Source organism: Heterodontus francisci, chromosome 8 (assembly GCF_036365525.1).
Source record: "Heterodontus francisci isolate sHetFra1 chromosome 8, sHetFra1.hap1, whole genome shotgun sequence".
Lineage (NCBI taxonomy): Eukaryota > Metazoa > Chordata > Chondrichthyes > Heterodontiformes > Heterodontidae > Heterodontus > Heterodontus francisci.
In genome coordinates, this window is record NC_090378.1 from 46098477 (window position 1) to 46114411 (window position 15935).

The 15935-nt window shown below is 39.7% G+C and overlaps 1 protein-coding gene across 6 annotated transcripts in view; it reads left to right on the plus strand.

The window, feature by feature from the left end:
• Window positions 1–15400, plus strand: part of mast2 (microtubule associated serine/threonine kinase 2) — a 560338-nt gene extending 544938 nt beyond the window's left edge. For 5 of the 6 annotated variants that reach the window (XM_068037080.1, XM_068037083.1, XM_068037081.1 and 2 more), the window contains 3 exons: window positions 1451–1587; window positions 2442–2629; window positions 11658–15400. In XM_068037080.1, the coding sequence (XP_067893181.1) occupies window positions 1451–1587; window positions 2442–2629; window positions 11658–13849 (2517 nt within the window). In that variant the 3' untranslated portion in view covers window positions 13850–15400. The remainder of the gene's footprint in view (window positions 1–1450; window positions 1588–2441; window positions 2630–11657) is intronic. The other variant, XM_068037082.1, reaches the window with a different exon arrangement.
• Window positions 15401–15935: the final 535 nt, after the last annotated feature.

The window sequence follows — 15935 nt, forward strand, 5'->3', positions numbered from 1 at the left end:
CATACCTAATTGCCCTTGAGAAGGTGGTGGTGAGCCACTGCCTTGAACCACTGCAGTCCATGTGGTGTAGGTACACCCACAGTGCTGTTAGGAAGGGAGTTCCATGTTTTTGACCCATCGACAGTGAAACAACGGCAATATAGTTCCAACTCAGGATGGTGTGTGGCTTGGAGGAGAACTTGCAGGTGGTGGTGTTCCTGTGCATCTGCTGCCCTTGTCCTTCGAGGTGATAGAGGTCAAGAGTTTGGAAGGTGCTGTGGAAGGAGGCTTGTTGAGTCACTGCAGTGTATCTTGTAGATCAGGGTTATCCAACATGCGGATCGTGGGCCAGGATCTGGCCCGTCAAAGGTTTCCATCCGGCCCACGGATGTATTTCAGTGATGAGAAATTTTCCATTGGTCTCTTCTTTCAGACCAGCTTTTTTAAAAAAAATTCTCTGTCAGTTTCACAGCTGATAGGCGGTCATTTAAATAAAAAGTTGGAACCTGCCGGAAAGCCCCGAATCTGTCTGAAGTTGAGAAATCGCTGTTCCCAATGTCAGCAGCTGTTAGCTGTGAAGTTTACAGCAATTTAAACAAAAAACTTTGCAACCACAAAGCTGCTGTGTTGAGTGCTCCCGTTCCCTGCAACTGTTTGGGGGGGGGGTGGGCAGGGACACAGAGAGTCAGAGACAGAGAAATCAAGATCACTCCTGACAGATGTACATCTATCCAGAATACTCCGCATCGCTACAGCAAGTGCGCAGGCAAACATTGATTACCTGTGCAAGCAAAAAGTGCCAGGTATCTCACTAAATCAGTATCCAACAAAATGATGAGAAAGTAAGTCAATAAATTAATCTTCTAATTTAAGCTTCTTCACAAAAATGCACATTTATGATTGTTTTCATTAATAGTAAGATACATTTTTAATGTCTTTATCTTTCCAAAATTATCTCACCGGCCCCCCCCATGTAAGACAAAAATTGTAAGGTGGCCACCCCCCATGCTTAAAGGTTGAACAACCCTGTTGTAGATGATGCACATTACTGCCACTGTGGGCCCGTGTTGGAGGGAGTGAATGTTTAAGATGGTGGATGGGGTGCTGATCAAGTGGGCTGCTTTGTCCTGCATGGTGTTGGAGTTGCACTCATCCAGGCAAGTGGAGAGTATTCTATCACATTCCTGACTTGTGCCTTTTAGATGCTGGACAGGCTTTGGGGAGTCAGGAAGTGAGTTACTCACTGCAGAATTCCCAGCCTCTGACCTGCTCTTGTCGTCACTGTATATGTGGCTTGTCCAGTTAAGTTTCTGGTCAATGATAACCCGCAGGATGTTGTTGGTGGGGAATTCAGCGATGGTAATGCCATTCCCGTAACTATAGCATAAATGTGGTTGAATACTTGCCGAATGAATTTCATACAGGAATTAAAAAATGAATTTATTCTTTTGCAATTACCATGTATTCATAGAGTGGCAACAAGGTTTCAATATTGACAACACCTTTTGAGAATACTTCAATCAAAATTGGCCCAGCTCGGAGATCTACCTACAAGTCAAAGATGGCAAGGAGGAATAAGAAGAGTAAAACAAAAGACGGCCAAGAAAGGTACTTTTCAGCAGAGATTACTGAATAATATCACAGTATCAGTTTTGCCCATTTAATTCTGTACTTTGAGGAGTACACTTGCTGTTGAAATAAGCTTTAAAAGTTTGCATAAATGAGGCGTTTTAAGCATCATTGATGAGTAACTGCTGCTGTATTTTGTTGAACAGACACTTTCTTCTTATTAGGACCTAGCTCATACATTATTATTGAATTTTGAATGGCAACAATTATTGTCCATTTGTTTTGCATTTTGCTGTTGTTGAGTGTCAGTAAGCAATTGAGCAGAATGCCACACTGGTGAGCACACAGCTCCTCCCTTTGCTGTGATCATACCTATATAGCGATTTAGCAATATTAAGTAGAAATAAGATTGCATAGACTTGCATTTATTAAAAATAACACAAAATAATACATAGCTGTGCATTATTTTATTTTTCTTCTCTAAATTTGGGTGCAAAAACTTTCTGGTCCTATTGTAATTGGATAAAATGGGAAAAAATACATTCTTGCAGTGCTTTCGTGACAGAAAATCTTATCTCTGCTCCCGCTGTTAAATTTTCCAGTTTCTGATGGCATCTTGAGCCCCTTACTTACAGTTACTTGCATCATTTTTTGTGCATGTCTTGGTCTCCCTGTCACTCAGTTCAGAGTGGTGTTTTCAGAAGCTAATGTGTAGATTTGACACTGAATGGTCCTTGACATTGCTCATTACCAAAAGGACAGGGGATATAAATTTCTCCGAATCCATTTTTTCTTTTACTTTGTTAGAAACATCTATTTACATTTAAAAGTCTAACCTGTGCTTAGAAAAGTTAGTTCTATTGTGTTCAATTTGTTACCTTTATAATTTACAGTAAGAAACGAAGCTCACTCTTCCGAAAGATTACAAAACAAGCGACATTGCTACATACAAGTCGGAGTTTGTCCTCCCTGAATCGATCGCTGTCATCTGGAGAAAGTATGCCAGGTTCGCCAACACATAACCTTTCCCCTTGCTCACCAACCCAGAGTTATAGGTCCACGCCGGATTCTGTACACTCAGGTAGATATCATTTCTACATTGAAGTAATAATCTTAGTCATATTGTGGAAATTCTAAACACATATCACAGATCATTTCTTTAGAAAATTCCACAGCTTGACTTAAGATATAAGCCCTGAATTTTCTGGATTGTACTGACGCAGAAATTACGCTGATCTTGCTGACCGAAATTTGCGGCAGTGTTTCTTCCGAAGCTCATTTGACTATGCTGGAATGTAAAAACCGACATAAAATAAACGCACATGCAGTGCCCATTTGTGCTACACTGTTGATATTGAATCATAGGTTGCAGCACAGAAGGAGGCCATTTGACCTGTCGTGTACATGCTGGCTCTTTGCAAAAGCAACTCACCTAGTCCCACTCCTTTTCCCCATAGCCCTGAAAATGTTTTCTCTTCAGATAATTATCCAGTTCTCTTTTGAAGGCCTCGATTGAATCTGCCTCCACCACACTCTCAGGCAGTGCATTCCAGATCCTAACCACTCGCTGCGTGAAAAGGTTTTCCCTCATGTCGCTGTTGCTTTTGCCAATTACCTTAAATCGGTGTCCTCTGGTTCTGGATCCTTCGGCCAATGGGAACAGTTTTTCCCTATCTACTCAGTCCAGCCTTCTCTGTCAAATCTCCTCTTAATCTTGTCTTCTCCAAGGAGAACAGCCCCAGCTTCTCCAACCTATCCATGTAACTGAAGTTCCTCATCCTTGGAACCATTCTTGTGAATCTTTTCTGCACCCTTTCTAATGCCTTAGCATCCTTCTGAAAGTGTGGTGCCCAGAGCGGGACACAATATTCCAGTTGAAGCCGAACCAGTGTTTTATACAGGTTTATAACTTCCTTGTTTTTGTAGTTTAAGCCCCTATTTATAAAACCCAGGATGCCATATGCTTTATTAACCCTTTCTCAACCTGCCCTGCAACCTTCAATGATTTCGAGTCATAAAGTCATTTATGGCACAGAAGGAAGCCATTCAGCCCAACAAGTCCATGCCAGCTCTTCACGGAGCAATGCTGTCAGTCCCACTCTCTGGCTCAATGCCCGTAGCCCTGCAAGTCTATTTCTCTCAGGTGGCCATCCAACTTCCTCCTGAGTCATTGACCGTCTTTGCCTCTACCATCCCCGTGAGTAGCGAGCTCCAGGCCACCACTACCCACCGCATAAAAAAGTGCTTCCTCACATTCCCCCTGTATTCCCTGCTCAAAAACCTACAATCTGTAACTACTGTCATATCTTTTAATCTAGTTTCCCAATCTACCTTAGGCAACTCGCCCCTTATACCTACTGATACGACCGAGATGGGAGGAGTGCACTGTTAATTCAGTCCCACTTCTCCACAGGTCCGACATATCAATAAATTTTCCCATTTACCGAAACAGCCAATTAGATACTTTAATTGTCCCCAGAATAAAGCACACCAACCAGGCTTTTTTAATAAACAACAAAATTATCCATTTATTATAAATCAGGTCTTAACCGATAATGAGATAAATATGTATGTGAATTGAGTATTAAAGCCCTGTATTTTTATCCTAGCCCTCACGCACATACATCCAAAAACTGGTTAACCGGGAAAAAAAGGGATTTTTGTTTACAGCTGTTACAAAGGAATAGAAGGAATAAAAAAAAACCTTTACTGAAGAGAAGAGATGGAAATAATTTTTTCTGGCGAGGTGTCCCAAAGTCAAATAGTTGGCTGCCACCAGGAATCTTTCCAGGCGAGGTTGATGACCAGTCTGTTTGGGTCGGCACTCAAAACAATTCAACTGCAGAAGGCTTCACATAGGTCTTACAGCAGGTATGCAGCAACAGAGGTGACAGTTTTCATACACATTCGATGCAAAGTTCATTGGAAGATGCAAAGTTTCTGCAAGCATTCAGGATGTCTTCAAAAAATACAGGAGGCAAGAGTACCACTTCATACAGGCTTTTGCTTTTCAATAACAGGGATTCATCAAAGAGAGGTAACAATTATCTGGTTTTCTTCTGATATTCTGGCAGGTCCATATGCAGATTCCAACTGCCTGCTTTTAGTCCAAAAACCAGCATTTTTTAACAGTTCAAAGTGAAACCAAACTTTTTTCCAGGCAAGTCTCATGCTAATCATAAATTCTCTCTTGTTACAACAAAATAGCTTTTAAGTCAAACGCCCAGTGGTGTTTACTTGAACTCACCTGCATTCCAGTAAAAAAAAACTTGTTTACTGGTTAAACTTTTGTTGAACTTCCTTTCAAAAAAAGCACCCAAAGGTCAGCCGCTTCAATTAAAAAATATAGATCCCAAGTTTTAACAAAAATATATGGAAATTCCGTAATACTGCATAGTTTGCTTTGTTCAGATTTGAAACCTTTGTTTCATACTTCACCATACCACTCTCAAACTCAATATAAAATTCATTCACTCTTCCCAGTTGCTCCTTTACCACGAGGTTATTAATGAATCTAGTCTCAATGCACAGTACCATATCTAAAATAGCCCATTCACTCATTGGCTCCTCGACATACTGATCTATGGGCTAGGCCTGTTTTGGCTGACATCCCAAATGACATCGTTTGAATTCCACTACATTTTCTGACTAAGATTCAGTAACAAGGGTTGTAAACTGCTGCTTCATTGTTGGCTCCTTGGCCTTTTACTTCCATGAAATTTTAAAAACAACGCTGATTAACTATGTTTCTTTGGCAGTGGGAGATAGCAGAAAACCATCCAGGTCTGAGACAGGACAGGGGAACAAAGGCTCTGCTTCAAAGCAGAGAGGTCAGTGACTAGGGGGCATAGATTTAAAGTGATTGGTAGAAAGATATGCACATATACCCCGAGGGCCCTCTGCTCCTGCCCCCCTTTCAGAATTGTACCCTTAAATTTATATTGCCTCTCCTCATTCTTTCTACCAAAATGAATCACTTCACACTTTTCTGCATTAAATTTCACCTGCCACTTGTCCACCGAATAGTAAACTATTTTTAAAATGGGGTATTCCCCTTAGGAAAAGGTTCATCAACTTTGCCATGTCCCCAGCACAGCAAAGGGAAAGATCTATCTAATTCCATAGGATCACTGGCTTCCCCGAGGTGCTTGGGGCCGTTGATGGAACTCGTATCCCATTGAAGACACAGAATGATACACCTGTTGTGTGCATAAACAGGAAGGGCTTTCATTTATTAAATGTGGTGGTCCTTTGTGATACCCAATTGTGGATCATAAATATCACTGCAGATCACCGGGGAAGTGCTCCTGATGCCTTCATTTCAAACTTACAAGGTGCCCTCAGTAGATTGCGTCAAGAATCTGGATGGATATTAGGCGACAAGGGCTAAAGCCATGGCTGATGACACCCTACCACAGAACCAACAGTCAAGCACAGCAAAGATACAACTGTGTATACATGTGCATGGGCCAAGTGGTGGAGAGGACAATCAGGGTGCTGAAATCATGCTTCAGGTGCCTGGACAGATCAGGGTGGCTTTGCAGTACTCACCTATCAAAATGGTGAGGATTGTGGTAACCTATGCATATTGCTCAACTTGCCCCTGAAGGAAGGACTGACCCTTAACCCGGCAGACAAGATTCTGGTGGAAACGGACAGCATGGAGGATCCCAAAACGTATGTTGCTGGGGACATGCTTCATGGACCGCCCAAGGAAGGTGCGACTGCAGCAGGCAGGGCATTTGAAGAGCAGCTGATGGCACGTGCATTTGAAGAGCAATGAAAGTGGCAAGATGCCACCTCCCTCTACCCCTTCCCCAGGAAAGCACACAAAAGAACAGGCAAAGATTGATATTGAAACAGTGAACTTTTATTGAACAGTGAATACTTATTGCAAGACTTCAGGGTGGTTGTTGCTAAACTTTTCATAAACATTGAGGTGAAGACCTTAAATAGAAATTAAGTTAACCAGTTACTGTAAACAGTTGTAACATTAAAATGGTTAATGTTAATTTAAAAAGTAAACAGTTTAAAATGACTAAGACAGTATAGCAGCAACAAAATCAATTATAATACAAACGTTCATAACATAAATAAACTGTTGATAAATTTTACAACACCAACATTTCAAGAATAGCAAACAGCAAAAAAAAGACATGCACCCTCACATCTGTGCCTGAGGGTCGCAGTGACAAGGCATGAGGAAGGTGGCACTCTGCTGCCTCCTCTGCCTTGCCCTTCCCCATGACCTGAGTATCTTGTGCTAAGAGAAGAGACTAGTTGGGTTCTTTGGAGACAGTGTTTAATCCAGTAATTGCAACTTCACGCCTCAAATCTGTGACGTACAGATAAAAGATTTTCACAAGCGCTCCAATGGCAATTGAATTTTTTCACCACTTGACTTTAGATTGAACCCTGACCATCCCATCCATAAACAAGCTCTGCGCTTTTCATTGCATCAGTAACATTTTAAGAAATATTACTTTTAAAATTTAAAATTACTGCACAAACCCTGACATTGCATTAAATCGTTGTTTTTCCCAACATTGTTCCACACTCTGTGGCATGGTGTAGTTAGCACTCAAAGTCTGTGTCCCCTCCTTACACACCAACATGCGAACTATTTTGGTGCCCTACACTTCTCATTCCTCAGAAGCCGCTGATGCCTCACCTTCACCTCATTGAGGAGTGTGTTGAGGTTTTCATCACTAGAGTTCTGACACCTCTTTTTCTCATCTATTGCTTTGCTGCCTTTTTTCTGTCTGTGTTTTTTTTAAATGAATTAGTTTACACATCTTTTTTAAAAACTGTTAATTTTACTTTGCACAGCTTTTTACAAACTACCCATTTTTATTTTGCCATTTTATTAAAAGTTTTTAATAGTTCTTAAAAGTTTCTCTGCAATTAAAATAAATTTAATAGGTTATTTTAATACTACTTACCTCTCTTGATAGCCCTTGCTGGATTTGTAGCTGTGTCTAATCCTCCTGTCCACATCTAAACGGCTCAGGTCAGGATGACTCAGTCGCAATAGCATCCAAGGAGCACAATGCCATTGCTTGATTGTGCCTCTGCCGCCAGTTCAATATCCACCCCTCCACCACCAATACAGTGTGGCAGTATGTACAGTCAACAGGATGAACTGCAGAAACAAACCAATGTTGTCATGACCAAGGCGGGAGAAATGCACGGTTGATTCAGTCCCACTTCTCCATGGGTCACAGCATATCAATAAATTTTTACCACCTACCGAAGAATAGCCAATTAGACTCTTTGTCCCCCAGAATAAAGCACACCAATCAGGTTTCTTTTAACAGTAACATTAACTATGAGGAAAAAAAAGTCTTAACTAATGAGATAGATCTATATCTATGAAAGCTCCTTATTTCCCTACTCCTCATGTACACACACACATATTAAAAAAAGATTAACTGGGAAAACAGGGATTTTGTTTACTGCTGTTTCTGAGGAATAGAAGGAATAATAAAATAAATCAGTTTGTCACGTTCTGGTAGGAAAATCTTCAGTTGGGTGAAGTGTCCCAGAGTCAAATATTCGGATGCCACTCAAAGTCTCTCCAGGCGAAGTTGATGAACATTCTGTGATGGGTAGGCATTCAAGGCAATTCGGCTACAGTAGACATCACATAGATCTTTCAGCAGGGGTGTAGCAGCAGGTCTTCTTAGGACTCACAGCAGCAGTATAGCAGAAGAAGCTTCCTTCAGGTTCCAGGATTTCCCAAAACACAGAAGGCAACAGGAACCACAATGGATGCAGGAATTCTTCAGAGACAGGAGGCAATAGGAATCTTCCACCTTTCAAATACAGGGTTTCTTTTCAAGAGATGCAAGTTTCCTTTACAGAGAGAGGCCCTTTTCTCTCATCTCCAGACTGTTCAGGTCTAAGTTTCAAAATTTCAAATAGCTGCTCTTTGTCAAATTCACTGGTTTTTAAAAAGGTCCAAAAAAAGTAAACCTTTCTGAGCCGATCACATGACCAGACGCACTCTGTCATTTGAAGTGTTGCTCTGAGGAAGTCAAAACCCCTGGTTGGCTTCCTTGAATCTGCTTGCTTTTCCTTTTCTTGTATACAAAGTCAACATTCAAAACTTTCAGCTATTTGCAGGTGTCCATGTCTACTGAAAATCCTTTTTGCAGTTTTTGAAAACACGCAGAATTCTAAGATTTAGTACAAAAATAAAACCCTTGACACAGCATCACCCTCCCCTGTAACCTCCACCAACAAAAAGAACAAAATCGGCAATGTCATGAGAATACCATCACCTCCAAGTTCCCATCTAATCATGCACATTCCTGACATGAACATATATCACCGTTCTTTCATTATTGCTAGGTTAGTATCCTGGAAATGCCTATCTAACACCATAGTGGGAGCACCATCACCCAACAATTTCAGTAGTTCTAAGACATGGCCCACCACAGTCTTTTCAGGCCAACTAATAATGGACAATAAATTCAGCCTTACCAGCGTTGCTCACACCCAGAGAACAAATAATATAGGGAAAGCTAGAAACATTGAGGGAGTGGTATAGGGCTACAGTAATATTGGGAAGGGAGGTTCGAGGGTCTTCAGAGCATTGAAACAGTGGCATTGCCTGGCAGCACTGGAAAGGCTAGGCTTTGGCAATATTCATGGGGGAGGTAGGCAACAGTAGCATTTAGTCATAGAAAGCCTCAGAAAATATAGTCTGACCTACCCTCATGCTTTTAGTACTTTTAACTCTCCTCCCACTTTCTGTGTTTGGAGTACTGATCCTCTCCATCCAGGCCAGCCTGTAACCTGTCATTGAGCTCTTAGCCTGAGAAGCATCCTCTCGTGTCAGCCAACAACTGTTTTTAACTGACAGTCAGCATGTCTCGGTTCGTACTGTTCTGAAACAGAATACAGTGTGTTCAAGTCCCACTACAGGTTTGAGTACAATATGGTCTGACGCAACAGTGCAGTATTTATAGACTACTGCATTGTTGGAGATGCCATCTTTCTGATGAGATGTTAAACTGGGGCCTGCTCAGTTGGACATAAAATTTCAAATGGCACTAGTCGAAAAAAGGTGGGGATTTCTACTGGTGTGCTCACCACCATTTCTCCCTCAAACAATACCACCAAAAACAGACTCTCTGGTTATTCATTCATTTGTTGTTTGTAATATGAAAATTGTCTGCCACGTTTTCCTGCTTATCAACAATGGCTACATTTTAACATCTGTTATTTGTAGAGCACAGTGGGCCATCCTGGGAAAATGTGAGGCATTATTAAATGCAAACTCTTTCGTTAATGACACCACATTGTGGAGTATCATTCGAGGCACCCAAAACTTTCCACATGGTCGGTGGAAGTGATGATGAGGATGGTTGTAGGTTGAGATTATTGAGCTATGAAGACCTCGTTAAGAAATTTAATCTGTTCTTACTGTAAAGATGATGATTGAGCAGAAGGTAGTGTAAGAATTTAAAATAATAGAGGCAATCTGCAAAGTGGGACAGAAAGGTATTTTGCAGTCAACTACAGAATGCAATTAGAGGCTAAAGAAGGCACTGGCTAAACATAATTAAAATTCTTTATACTATTTATGGAACAGATTACTCAAACTATTTGAGAGGCAATTTATCAAATGTCTGACTCCACTGAAAGTAGAGAAATATCTACCAACATGTTATAAAAAGGATCAAATCAGTTCTTTAATCAAATGACAGACTAGTTGGTTGGAATAAACACTTTGCTCACTCCTATTTTTATGTTCTGGTGCTGGAACTCTGTTGCTGATAATGCTAGGCTGAAATTAGGATGCAGTTAAGACAGGCAAACTCAAATACTACATTAAATGTGATCATGTTTCACTCGTTTTAAAATTTGAAATGAGCTGAATTGTTTTGTATGTATGTATTTCTAAGGAAGTCATTACTGTGGTATTTGTAGGGTCATGCAGCTTGAAGTCATTATGTGACCTTTTTGTTAAAAGACAGTATTTGGCAATTGATAAATCATACTATAAAACAAAAGAGCCCCAAGGTCACCTCAGATCACTGAAACTGGAAAAATCAATGCAGTTTGCTGTACAAATTACTGAGAGTAAAGAATCTATTCTAGAATCAAGCTTGCTCAAATTTTCTCTCATCTGACTGGCAACAAAGAAAAGCATAGGGCCTATGACTATGTTCATTGAAAACAATTCCATTTTCTTCAAAGTACTGTATACTAACTGGGACATTATTTGATTTTATAAGCCCTTATTTTTGCTAGTGACTTGTTTGATGTTACATTATCCAAACGAGGAAAGTATTAAAACAATAAAAACAATGCTAGAAATACTCAGCAGGTCAAGCAGCATTTGTGGAGAGAGAAATAAAGTCAGATAGATGACCTTTCATCAGAACTGGAAAAAGTTGGAGATGTAACAGATTTTAAGGAAGTATAAAGGCCGGGAAAAGTGGTTAAAACTGCTGTCTCACCAGCAATTCACAGCCGCCTACATTTGCTTTTCAGCTCTAGGTTTGAATCCAACATTGATCAATGACTATAGCAGAGTGGAAAAAAAACATAGGGTAAAATGTTTATCCAACAGCTTCCTAATTCTGAAGAACTAGCCTATGTACAATTATTTATTGTCTAATAAATTGTGGCAAGACAGTTACAAATGTGTTAATAGCAATGATATAAGTAACATGTTTACTGGATCTCTCATTTGTTCCCCCACAGTATTAATTGGGTGAGGAATATGGTAAGGTATAAATAACAAACACAAAATTCTTCTCCAAACAGCTTTTTTAACTCCTCCTAAACCTGTGATTTGAAATGCTAAAAGAAAGTAACAGTATTTATGATCCCTGTTTATAGTAGAGTAAAAAAATGTGATTACTAGATATATAATACAAGTTTTTATCATATATCCTACTAGTATTTCCTGTGCAAAATTATTTCAACTAACATGGCCCTGGGGAAAATAACTAGCTTTGCCGTTGTATTTTTTGTTGTTGTAAGTCCTACTAAGTTGTTCTTAGCAGTTTTCATCTCAAATATCAGTTAGCTATGATTTTTAAGTTACCTTTTTGTTTAGTGCTAATCCCATATTTTGATTTCTCTCTCTCTAGTTGGTGGAAATTCATCACAGAGCAGTTCTCCCAGTTCAAGTGTGCCCAATTCTCCAGCCAGTTCTGGTCACATCCGTCCAAGCTCTCTCCAAGGATTGGCTCCCAAGCTTCAACGACAATACAGGTCACCCAGACGCAAGTCTGCAGGGAACATTCCCCTTTCTCCTCTTGCTCGCACTCCATCACCCACTCCACCGCCAACATCCCCTCAGCGCTCCCCGTCTCCCCTGCCTTCACATTCTCTGGGTAGTTCCGTTGTAACACAATCATTCCCAGTTAAATTACATTCTTCTCCACCACTGGTCAGGCAGATCTCCAGGCCCAAAAGTGCAGAACCTCCAAGATCGCCATTGTTAAAGAGGGTTCAGTCTGCTGAAAAATTGGCTGCCACTTTGTCATCTGAAAAGAAGCTGTCATCTTCCCGAAAGCACAGCCTGGATATATCACACTCAGAATTTAAGAAGGAAATGCTGCAGAGAGACCCCAGTCTACAGAGTTTACAGGAATCTGCTAATGAATCACCAGGCAGCAAACATGGCCCTGCAGAAAAGGGAACACTAAAGCAACCTGCTGCCAGAAAAATTGGCAGGCAAGAATCATCAGAAGGAATTAATAGGGGAAAGCTGAATGACAAACTGGTGGCGATAAGACATGATAGAGCAGAAAGGAGAGAAGCTCTACAAAAACAAGATGCCATTCATGAGGTGGAGATCTCTGAAGATGAAAGTGATGAAGGTTCAGAAGACAGCCAGGAAGGAAGGAAGTTTCATCAGTCTTGTGCCCAAACTGAAGTTTCAAATTTACTTGAAACTGGTTATAATTCACATAAACCAGAAAGTAGGGATTCTTCAGAAGATGACCTCCTCTCTATGTTCTTATCTGAGTCTAAAGAAATGAAGTCTTCAGAAAGAACCTTAACACTGCCTTCAGAGCACAACATTCGGAGGTCAATATTGGGCAGTACAGTACCACATAAAACAGCAGAACCATATCAGACAGAAGATTGTTCAGTCAACACTGCACATGGGGAAAAGGCTGTATTAGAAGATACTGCCTCAGGCATTCAGAAGAGTGGCCAGAATAAAATAGATTTCAGAGACTTGAAAGCTGTTGAAATAAAACAGCCTGTCATAGATTGTGTTACTACAAAGGATAATGACTCCCCCAAAACACTCTCAATGCAAAAAGCCCCAGAGGAAACATCAAACCAAAAGCTCAGGAAGACAGCAGCATTGAAAATACATCAAGACATTCAAACAGATTTGTTGGACACTGGTATTTATAACAGTAGCACTCCTCTTAATCAGATGATGCATAGAAAGCCTACAAAGGATGCACATGAGAAACTACCAGAAGCAACTGATCAACTTACTGCATGTTCTTCCACTACTTTTGAGCATCTCCTTTTCAAATCAGTGCCTCCTTATCCCTCAGAACAGTCCCAAAAAATTGAAGATCCTAAGAAGGAGACCATCAGAACTGAATGCAAGTCAATTGATGAGATCAAAGGTCAAAGCGTGAGTAAGCAAAAAGATTCATTTGAAATTAGTGAAAAACCTATTCATTCAAGTAATGTCAAGTATCTTAAACATTCCACAGCAGGTGAAATGGAAGGAAGATTAAGCCAAAGTGAGCGAATATTAAAGGAAAATGAAGAACTGGATGCTAAAAGTCCAGTTGGCTCAAAATGCTCTCCAGTTAGCTTTGTTAAAACACCTTTTGTTTCCCATTTAGCTACTGTTGCCAAAAATGTATTGGGTCCAGTGAAGTTGGCTATCCCTGGGATAACAGAGACTGACAGGAGGAAAGAATTAGTTTCACAGGATTTGGAAGCCAGGAATGATAATGAAGGGGCACATTTTACCACAATAGGGTCTGCTACAGTTTCAAGTATCACAACATCCTCATCAATGCCTGCAAGTGCAAAGCTGCAATTCGAAGATAAGGCCACAGTTTGTGGATCACTGTTAAAGCCTGAATCAGTCACAGGGGCTTTATGTGAGCAAAAAGCAGTGCAAGATACTACAAGAATTTCATCAGCAAGAGAACAACACCAAGCTTGTGTGGAAAAGTGTGGGAAAGATCAATCCGGAAACTGTCATGTGAAAAATAAAGAACCAGTAGACCATAAGAAAGGGCAGAACTTGCAGCTATCACACAAATTTGCATGTGATAATTTCAAGAAAACATAGTTGGTAATTCCCAGTTGTGAGAAAATGGGTCATCAACGTCTAACTATAAAAACCTTTTTTGGAGGTTCCTTAAAGCTGCATGTTTGACTTTGTATCCATACACTATTGCAAAAAAATACTCAGAGATGTGTGCAAATCGTTTAGCATTTTCTTAACACTATATTCAGTTTTGGGGACATGTCCTGTGCTGCCAATGTGCAACAGTTTTATTTTTGTTTGGAAGTGAGCTGACATTTCAAACAGGGTAGCTGGCATTATTTTTTCCACTCACTGTTGCTAACACCAATTTCAAGTTGGACCAATGATCTTTTTGAAGATAGCAAAGTGGATGATAATTCCTGTGTACACTGGGATTCTATGAGAAATGCCATAAATGCACATGAATGAGTACAAGACAATGAGTACAAGCTTACATATCATCTCTATTTTCTACATTTTCAAATTTAAGTGACTCCCATTTACAAAATGTTTCTGTGATGCGCATTGACATCAAGCAAATTCTCTGTGATGTAGGTGACATCAGTATGTGTAACCCAGGTTTGCCAACAAAGCCTTGATAGAGGCCTATGCTTTATTTACTAGATTATTTGTCATGGTGTCGCTGAACCCTTAGCTCTGTAATGTAACTTGTTACTATGCAAAGTAATACATTCCTGCAGAGCGCTTTGACAGTGTACTGTAATTTTTCCCTTTTTTGTATTAATGTATCTGAGAAATGTATCTTATTTATTGTAAATATACACATGACAGTCTTGGATGTCTTTCTGGGTTTGTGCCACATAGATATTTTGTTGTCTTGGAGGGATGTAGTGAATGTGTAATGGAAGTGCTTTCACAAAAAACTGAAAAGCATTTTTAAAAATTACATCTTAGTACTTATTTAATCAATGCAGAACATCGCCATGAACTATAGTGCAGTAGGGTTTTTTGTGTTATTACTACATGTTGGCTTTAACCCAATCCAATCAAATATACAGAACTTTTTTCCACATTTCAAATTGCATATGTTGAATAATATCCACAAGACCCATAATTTTTATAAAGTTTGCTTCACTTTTTTTAAAAAGCTCCCATTACAACAATGTAACAACTTTTGTGTTAGTTTTCAGCTGATGTGAATGTTTTAATTTGGTGTCCCCCTCTCTCTTTCCTTTCTGCCACTTCTCCACCCCCCCTTCCCCCCCCCCCCCCCAAAATCATGTTATGTTTATGATGTATTGCACTAATAGAACTTGGAGCTTCTGCTAGGCTAACAATTGTAGATTGCTTTCTTTTACCAGCAGCTACATTCTGCTGAATGTGTCAGTTAGTTGAACTGAGTAAGTTAGACTGTTATTGGTTAATACTGACAGAATTTTAATTGCTGTGTTTAATCTTTTAAAATAAAAAGAAGGAAAAAAGGAAAAAAAAAAGAAAAGGTTCTATGGACATTATGGTACTGTGGAGGCTGTACTTTATTTGCTCCCAGTGCATCTGACTGATTTCTTTACTGCTATGTTTTCATTCAAAGTTAATGAGGAAAATACTTGAAATAAAGGGGGTGTGTTTACTGCCGTGAAAAGAAAACACTGCTTTTTTGTGTCTTTTTTAAAATATCTCCTAATTTGGGATGAAGATATGTGTGCTTGATATCCAAATATTTAATATTTCATATCATATGACCACAGACAGTACTTCACAACAGCCATATGCAATGCATGCCAGTGTTCTTTATCCAGATGTTAATGTTTAGGGATGCGCACCTCCAATTATGATAGTCATGAAATATAATTTACAGACTAATGGCGTTTAAATTTACAGCATCTTAAGATTCTGTTTTGGTCTTTGTTCAAAAGGCTGCTAAGCTATAATTTTCAAAAATTAAGGCCTGTGGTAATTTCAAAATTGCATATTAATGGTGGTTATGGTTCAGATAAAAAAACAGCCAGAAAGCCTCAATTTCACCACGTTTATTGACATCAAAGCTCCTTCTAACAAGTCAAATACATTCATCAAAATAAACTTAATTGAAATATACTGTTCAAACATGTTATATTTTTACATAAAAAGACTCAGTTATAAAACCCCTTATCACTTCTCAGAAATG